The 8,418-nt window shown below is 33.5% G+C and overlaps 2 protein-coding genes across 2 annotated transcripts; both read left to right on the top strand.

The window, feature by feature from the left end:
- On the top strand, positions 1–2,002 carry LOC135842303 (serine protease inhibitor-like). The gene is made up of 6 exons (XM_065359696.1): positions 1–152; positions 264–344; positions 416–609; positions 678–890; positions 974–1,114; positions 1,204–2,002. The coding sequence occupies exons 1-6, from the start codon at positions 138–140 to the stop codon at positions 1,793–1,795; spliced, it is 1,236 nt and encodes a 411-aa protein (XP_065215768.1). The 5' UTR covers positions 1–137; the 3' UTR covers positions 1,796–2,002.
- Positions 2,003–5,592: 3,590 nt separating this feature from the next.
- On the top strand, positions 5,593–7,519 carry LOC135842304 (leukocyte elastase inhibitor A-like). The gene is made up of 6 exons (XM_065359697.1): positions 5,593–5,752; positions 5,847–5,913; positions 5,989–6,184; positions 6,251–6,463; positions 6,568–6,708; positions 6,784–7,519. The coding sequence occupies exons 1-6, from the start codon at positions 5,738–5,740 to the stop codon at positions 7,376–7,378; spliced, it is 1,227 nt and encodes a 408-aa protein (XP_065215769.1). The 5' UTR covers positions 5,593–5,737; the 3' UTR covers positions 7,379–7,519.
- Positions 7,520–8,418: the final 899 nt, after the last annotated feature.

Genomic DNA, 8,418 nt, shown 5'->3' with positions numbered 1-8,418 from the left:
TACTGATATTTTTATCAAATATTTTACATAAAAAGAAAGTTCATACGGATCACATAGGTATTCACTATCAGCTAATCATAAGACGAATTTTCGCGTTTATTGTATAGGTAGTGAGTTCGTTAAAATTAATATTTAAAATGTCTTCGACGAAGGTAAGTTGAATCTTTTTATAAATATTTCGTTAATCTGATCCATAAGTGTTACATATCGATAAAATTATTCGTGATATTTTTTTTCCTGCTCGAAATAATGAACACCAACAGACGCTAATCCTGTCACTCCTCGTCCTTGGAACAGTATGGCATTCAGGACAATCAGCTCCAACCGATCAAGATCACTCACTGGTAAATAACTATTTGATAAAAATTCTGCAATTTTTTCGATAAAATTCCAATCACATCGATTTTTTTTACAGGGTATACAAAATTCTATCGCGAAATTGAACGCGGTTTTCTCTAAATTCATAAAAGATGATCTAAAACCAGAACAAAATGCTCTATTTTCTCCTTTGAACATCTACACCGCTTTGTCATTGCTAAACTTGGGCACAAGTGGAGAAACCAGAAAAGAACTTTCCAACGTTTTGGGAACACCTGCTGACGAAGCTGGGTAAATAATTTTTAAATAAAATTATTGCTAACTGATTTTTAGACTAATCCACCTTAAACTTAAAACAGACTATCCGCAGCGCAGAATTATTTTGGTAAAATCCTGAACGATCTACAAACGTCGGATGCAGCTGAAGTAAAAATCGCCAACACTGTATTTGTTCAGAAAGGATTGAAATTGAAGGACAGTTATGTGCAAGCATCGAAAAAGTATTACAATAGCGAAGCTCAACAAACCGATTTCGCAAAAGGAGGATCTGAAGCCACGGATTTGGTCAACAAGTGAGTCAAATTTCAAAATTTCAATTTCATTTTCAACCGGTAGTTATCTATAATGTGGCTATAATTCGTGTTTGCTTTTTCAGCTGGGTCTCAGCTAATACGAAAAAACGCATACCTCAATTATTCAAGAATCAAATCTCTCCAGCCACCTCTTTACTGCTCGTCAGCGCTTTGTTTTTCAATGCCACTTGGCAACAGCCCTTCAAAAGATGGAATACCAAAAAGTAAGAGGAAAATTTGCCTTTTGCAGAATTTCAAACGCTAGTAAATTTTTTCAATTCACGCCTATCAACGTCATACTTCTATTTTTTAGCGAAAAATTCAGCACCGGAGTCAAACAAGTGGATGCCCCACTGATGAGTCAAACAGGATACGTTCCTTACTTCAAATGCGACGATTCAAAAGTTGAAGCAATTAACTTGCCCTATGAAAAAAAAGAATTCAGCATGTTGATCATTTTACCATACCAGAATAACTCGGTGAGCGCTGTCATCGATGCTTACAAGCCAGAATATCACCAACACTTGCTAAACGGAACCAACTGGAAAAACGAATACGTCGATTACAAGATACCTCGTTTAAAATACGGATGGTCGCAAAGCATCAATCAACACGTGATTAAAGCTGGTATAACTAAGATATTTGGAAGTGCCGAATTAGATAATTTGGTAGAAAATCCCGCAAGCCTACAAGTATCGGATATAACTCACGCGACTGAAATTCAAGTCGACGAAGACGGAACTATTGCAACTGCTGCGACATCGATTGGAGTAACTCGTACAGCACAGCAACTTAAACCAGACCCTATCAAATTTTATGTCGATAGACCTTTTGTAATTTCCATCTATCATCAAAAAACAGGCGCGATATTATTCACGGGAATTGTGCAGAATCCGTTGGCTTAGAAATTTAAGCTTTTCGAGCAATTTTTTCCAAAATTTACGACTTAGACGAATCTGTGTTGTCGTCGTGCATCAATAATTTAGAATTACATATTTTGTGAATCGATTCGAATAAGACTGAATAAAGTTATACAAATTTGTGAGCTACCTAAATACCTAGAATTGTTAAATAATTGTGAAATTCAACAGAATAAATGCATATTTCAACAATTTCGTTGGCAAACATTGTCAATAATTTGATTTTCTTCAAACAGTTTGGACAAATTTTGAAACCTTTTTGGCAATCTGAAATTTCCAAAATATTATTGGAAACTTCAAGATGATTTGAAAACATCGTCATCGAGGAGCGAGATTGAAAATGCGATACATAATGAGCTTCAGCTTGCTAACTTCATTAGCTTCTTTTTGGTGGGAATTTAAATTTCCAAAAATTTGCTGGATGCTCCAGAACTACTTAAAAGGGCTCACAACCACTTTCAATCAATTTTTCAGGAGGGGGGGGGGGTTAAAAATATAGTTACGTATTATTTCAGCTCATTAGCTCAATCAAAAATTTCAAAAAATCAGCAACACTTGAGAAATTCATTGCTGAACAGTAAACATTTAGGGAATGCTGTTGAAAAGATGGTAAAACTTCGTCAAATGTTACGGGAATTATACCCTGGCTACAATCCTAAAAACAGAAAAAAAGTCAATAAACCATTTTTAAAAAATCGCCAAATTTTTTATAAGTACTCAAAATTATTCAAATTAAATTTCCAGGAACTGAGCAAAGAAAGCAAAATCCAGAAAATGACATCAGAATTAAGCTCACAAGGGGACCTCTTGAGGTGTCCGCATCCGATTTGAACAGGACCGCGATTTTTGGAAAGAGCATGCTTTAAAACCCCCAAATCCAAATTTTCAGCTGCCCAAGTTCATTTTTCGATTTTTGGCGAATTTTTGAAAATCCAAAATTGACTATTTTGGTGATTAATGCTTTTTTTAAAAAAAAGTACGTACTTGATCAGTAAAAATGTTCAAAATAAGTCCTAAAACTGGTATTAACCCCCCAAATCCAAATTTCGCCATTTCCAGCCATTCATGGAGCCTCCAACGCTATTTTTCAATTTCTCCAGAATTTTGAATTTGCTCCAGAAGGCGTGAATATAAAGTTGGGCAGCTAAAAATCGAATTATGTGTTATACTCGACCTGTTTAACGAGATAATCTACATTTGAGCCGATCCTGGAGCGGACTCCTCAAAAGTGGTTTTTTGACCAGCTTTTTTCAAAATTAAAAAATCCAAAAAATCAAAAGATAACCGTTTATGTGGAAATTTTTGAAATTCGTGTGAATCGCTGTATTTTGTCCGTAACTAACCCCCTCCCCCAATCAAAATTTCACAATTTACAGCCATTCTGGAGCCTCCAGTGCGATTTTTCAATTTCTCCAGAATTTTGAATTTGCTCCAAAAGGCGTGAATATAAAGTTGGGCAGCAAAAAATCGAGTTGTGTGTTATACTCGAACCGTTTAACGAATTTATTCACATTTGAGCCGATTCTGGAGGGGACACCTCAAGAGTTGTTTTTTGACCACCTTTTTTCATAAAAAAAAATCCAAAAATTAAAAGGAAGCCGAAGAAAGGCTGGAAATGGCGAAATTCGCCCTCGTGGGGTTAATTTATGACAAATTACTGCGATTCGCGCAAATTTCGAAAATTTTCACGCAAACGACGGGAAATTTTTGATTTTTGAATATTTCTGTTTTGAAAAAAAGCTGGTCAAAAAACCACTCTAGAGGTGTCCGCTCCAGAATCGGCTCAAATGAGAATTAATTCATTAAACAGTTCGAGTATAACACACAACTCGATTTTTAGCTGCCCAACTTCATATTCACGCCTTCTGGAGCAAATTCAAAATTCTGGAGAAATTGAAAAATCGCACTGGAGCCTCCAGAATAGCTGGAAATGGCGAAATTCACCCTCGTGGGGTTAGTTCATAACAAAATACTGCGATTCGCGCAAATTTCGAAAATTTCCTCGCAAACGGTGAAATTTTGATTTTTTTGGATTTCTTACCTATTATGAAAAAAGCTGGTCAAAAAACCACTCTTGAGGTGTCCGCTCCAGAATCGGCTCAAATGTGGATCAACTCGTTAAACAGATCGAGTATAACACACAACTCGATTTTTAGCTGCCCAACTTCATATTCACGCCTTCTGGAGCAAATTCAAAATTCTGGAGAAATTGAAAAATAGCGCTGGAAGGCTCCAGAATGGCTGGAAATGGCGAAATTTGGATTTGGGGGGGTTAATATCAGTTTTAGGACTTATTTTGAATATTTTTACTGATCAAGTACGTACTTTTTAAAAAAAAGCATTAATCACCAAAATAGTCAATTTTGAATTTTCAAAAATTCGCCAAAAATCGAAAAATGAACTTGGGCAGCTGAAAATTTGGATTTGGGGGTTTTAGAACATGCTCTTTCCAAAAATCGCGGTCCCGTTCAAATCGGAGGCGGACACCTCAAGAGGTTCCCTTGTCAGTTGCGCAAAAACCATAAAAAATCAATAAAATTGAACAACAAAATTCTTCAAAATGTATATCTAAGAAAAAACTATTGAATTTGTATTGAAAACAATTGAATCTAGGTAAGTAGTACCTACCTAACGAAATTAATGCAATAATTTTTGAAAATACCAAAAAATAATTTGAATATTATCAAGAAATAAAAATTATGCAAAATTTTGCAAAAATAAGCAAATATTCAAATACTTATGTATTGAAAAGTATGCAAAATTTTCAGAAACCCTAAAAAAAATTACTCAAAAATGATGAAAAATTGGCGAAATTGGCGCGAAAAGTTTTAAAATGACAAAAAAGTTGGAAAAATAATGCTATAGTATACACAATTGTAAGAAAATTTCGATAAATCGAAGAAATTCGCGAGAAAGGTGATTAAAATATTTTCAAAAGAATACAAAAATGTTGAAAACATTGTAAAAATTACACCAAATACTGAATTAATTACATGTAAGTATAATTGAAATTTGATACACGACACACAAATCATTGAAAATATAGGTAGAAAAACCAGAGAAAAAAAATTATTAAAAAGTACAGAAAATTTGAAAAAAATTGTACCAAACATTTTCAAAATGTGAATATAACTTCATTATTTATCAAAATCAAATTTGAATTTTGCAAAAACGCTGAAATGCCCAAAAATCAGACAAATTTACGCAAAGCGTGGTCGAAAATTATGAAAAATATAATTTTAGCTTTCTAGCTCGCTTAAACACAACACCCCTCCCCCCACCAGAAAAAAAAATTTTTCACTTTTGGCCCTGATTTTTTTTCAAATTTTTTAAAATCCAAAAAATAAACTACAGTACTTAAAATTTTGACTGGTGAAATATTCTGCATAAAAAATTGATTTGTAGAAAAATAATTAATAAATTACAAACTAGAGAGCTAATTACTTTTTTTGCATGAAGCGTTTGTTCAAAAAAAAACATTAAATTACTCAACACTCAATAAGTTTTTTATCACGATTTAATACGTCTACGACTGATAAATTCATTATTTTTATCTCGGGTCTTTTCATTTCTAAAACAGAATATGTAGAAGCTCAGAACAATTTACCTTCTTTCAAAACTTTCATTTTCTCATCAAGAAAATAACACTAATTAATCATACATGATTTTCCTGAATAAATAAAAAATGAAAATAGCGAAACAGAATCACCAAAACACTATTTGAACCTTACGATCTTTCGAAATCTCTTTTAATTACCTTCAATTACAAATGAAAAACAGGATGTAAAATACAAACAAACACACTGATACTTTTATCAAATATTTTACATAAAAATAAAGTTTCTATGAATAACATAGAACTAATCGTAAGACGAATTCGTGCGCGCATGATAAGGTGAGCTCGTTAAAAGTAGGTAATATTTGAAAATGTCTCCGATGAAGGTAAGCTGAACATTATTATGTAAATATTTCATCAATACGTATTAATCAAATCATTCGTGATTTTCTTCCTGCTCTTAATAATGAACACTTACAGACGCTAATCCTGTCACTCCTGTTTGTACTTGGAACAATATGCCATTCCCATTCAGAACAACAGGTACCTATATAAACGACTATTTGGTAAAAATTCTGCAATCTTTTCGATAAAATTTTATCACATCGATTCTTTTAGGTACTGGGTTTACAGAATTCTATCGCAAAATTGAACGCGGTATTCGCTAAAAACATAAAAGACGATTTAAAACCAGAACAAAATGCTCTATTCTCTCCTTTCAACATTTACACCGCTTTGTCATTGCTACACTTGGGCACAAGTGGAGAAACCAGAAAAGAACTTACGAAAGCTTTGGGATTAGTTGACGTCGAAGTTGGGTAAATATAATTTTTCAATAAGATTGCTAACTGATTAGAGACTAATTCACCTCAAAATGTGAACAGATTATCTGCACAACAGAATTATTTTCGTAAAATCCTGAATGGACTACAAACGTCGAAAGCAGCTGAAGTAAAAATCGCCAACACTTTATTCGTGCAGAACGGATTAAAATTGAAGGAGAGTTATTTGAAAACGTCGAAAAATTATTACCAAAGTGAACCTCAAGAACTGGATTTTGCTAAAGGAGGTCCAGAGGCAACGAATTTGGTCAACAAGTGAGTCAACTTTTAACATTTCAACTTAATTTTAAATCCATACTTATTATAGGTAGCTCTAGGTAGGTACCTATAATGTGGCTCATTCGTGTTTGCTTTTTCAGCTGGGTCTCGAACAATACGAAAAATCGCATACCTCAATTATTCAAAAACCAAATATCTCCAGCCACGTCTTTACTTCTAGTGAGCGCTTTATTTTTCAACGCCACTTGGAACGAGCCATTCAAAAAATCGGCAACCAAAAAGTGAGAAAAATTGCTCAAAAACCCGCAGTAAATTTTCAATTCGTACTAACAAAACAAATTATTCTTGTTTTTCAGCGAAACATTCAACACCGGAGTCAAACAAGTGGACGTTCCACTGATGAATCAAAAAGGATACGTTCCTTACTTCAAAAGCGACGATTTAAAAATTGAAGCCATCAGTTTACCGTATGAAAATAAAGAATTCAACATGTTGATCTTTTTACCATATCAGAATCACTCGGTGAGCGCTGTCATCGATGCTTACAAGCCCCAATATCATCAACAATTGCCACAGGGAGTCAAGTGGAATAATGAATACGTCGATTACAAGATACCTCGTTTGAAATTCGGCTGGTCGCAAAGCATCAATAATCACGTGATTAAAGCTGGTATAACTAAGATCTTTGGAAGTGCAGAATTAGATAATTTGGTAGAAGAAAATGCCTCTAACTTACGAGTATCGGATATAACTCACGCAACTGAAATTCAAGTCGATGAAGACGGAACTGTGGCTACTGCTGCGACATCGATTCAAGGAGTTCGTGTATCACTGGAGTTTAGACCAGATCCTATCAAATTTTATGTCGATAGACCTTTTGTAATTTCCATCTATCATGGACCAACGAGTATGATATTATTTACAGGAATTGTACAGAATCCGTTGGTTTAGAAATGTATGCTTTTCGAGCATTTTTTTTTCAAAATGTACCTACCTGCACTCAGGTAAATCTGTGATATCATGTCATCATGTATCATTACTTTAGAATTACATCTGTAAATCGATTCGAATGATTAAATTTATCAAATAATTTTTGTATGTACCTACCTATTCCATTAAATAGTTGAACGGAAAATTCTAAAAATTTGACAAATTTTAAACATAGAATTGCGAATTGGAAAATGAAGAATTTCGTTGAGATTTCTTCAGAATTATACGAGGGAGTGATATACAAGTAAATTGAAAATTTTAAAGTTCGATTAGAAAATAATAATAAAAAAACAAACGGGATTAGCAGGATTGTGGGACACCCTAAGAATTGATGATTGATGAATAGGCACGTTGAACACTTAAAAAAGTTTCGAAAATTGGTACTTCAATAAGTTTTGGGAAAAATGGAACGGAATTTTGTTGAGAAAATGGTACACACTACTTTTTTAAATTTTGCTAACAGTGTACAAAAAAATTTGCAAGTTTCAAAACAGCTCACAAAACTAAATAAAATTCTCAGAAAATGAGCAAAAATGATGTAGGAATATTATTTCATGCAAAGACGAGGTTCATAAAATATATCAAAATTTGGCACAGTTGTGAAAAAATTAAAAAAATTAAAATATTGCAAAACTCTTACAAAATTTGCATTTGAACTCTGAAATCAACAAATCTAGAAAGAATAAAACTCATTTCCTATCAGTTTTCTATGACATTAGTCATGCCTTTGATACTATTTGGAAGTTTAAAATTATTAAAACTCTAGGTACACTCATGGAACATCCAAGGTAACTTACTGCACTTTATATCCATCAGAGTTAAAATTTCAAGTGAAATCTCTGATGAATATTCTCTTGTCAATGGAGTTCCTCAGGATCCTGTTTTAAGCCCAACTCTGTTCATTATAGGAATTAATGACCTCACTGAAGCAATTCCCTCTCCAATCAAAAAAGCTTTATTTGCTGATGGCCTCAACATTTCTCTATCTTGTAATGACATAG

The sequence above is a fragment of the Planococcus citri genome, chromosome 4 (genome assembly GCF_950023065.1).
Source record: "Planococcus citri chromosome 4, ihPlaCitr1.1, whole genome shotgun sequence".
NCBI lineage: Eukaryota > Metazoa > Arthropoda > Insecta > Hemiptera > Pseudococcidae > Planococcus > Planococcus citri.
This window is presented reverse-complemented; position numbering and strand designations above follow the sequence as displayed.

Excerpts from the sequence above, each read along its gene's own strand:
- LOC135842303 (XM_065359696.1), top strand. Across the intron at positions 345-415 it reads CCGATCAAGATCACTCACTG|GGTATACAAAATTCTATCGC; the intron begins GTAAATAACTAT and ends TTTTTTTTACAG. Across the intron at positions 610-677 it reads ACACCTGCTGACGAAGCTGG|ACTATCCGCAGCGCAGAATT; the intron begins GTAAATAATTTT and ends AACTTAAAACAG.
- LOC135842304 (XM_065359697.1), top strand. Across the intron at positions 5,914-5,988 it reads CCATTCAGAACAACAGGTAC|TGGGTTTACAGAATTCTATC; the intron begins CTATATAAACGA and ends TCTTTTAGGTAC. Across the intron at positions 6,185-6,250 it reads TTAGTTGACGTCGAAGTTGG|ATTATCTGCACAACAGAATT; the intron begins GTAAATATAATT and ends AAATGTGAACAG.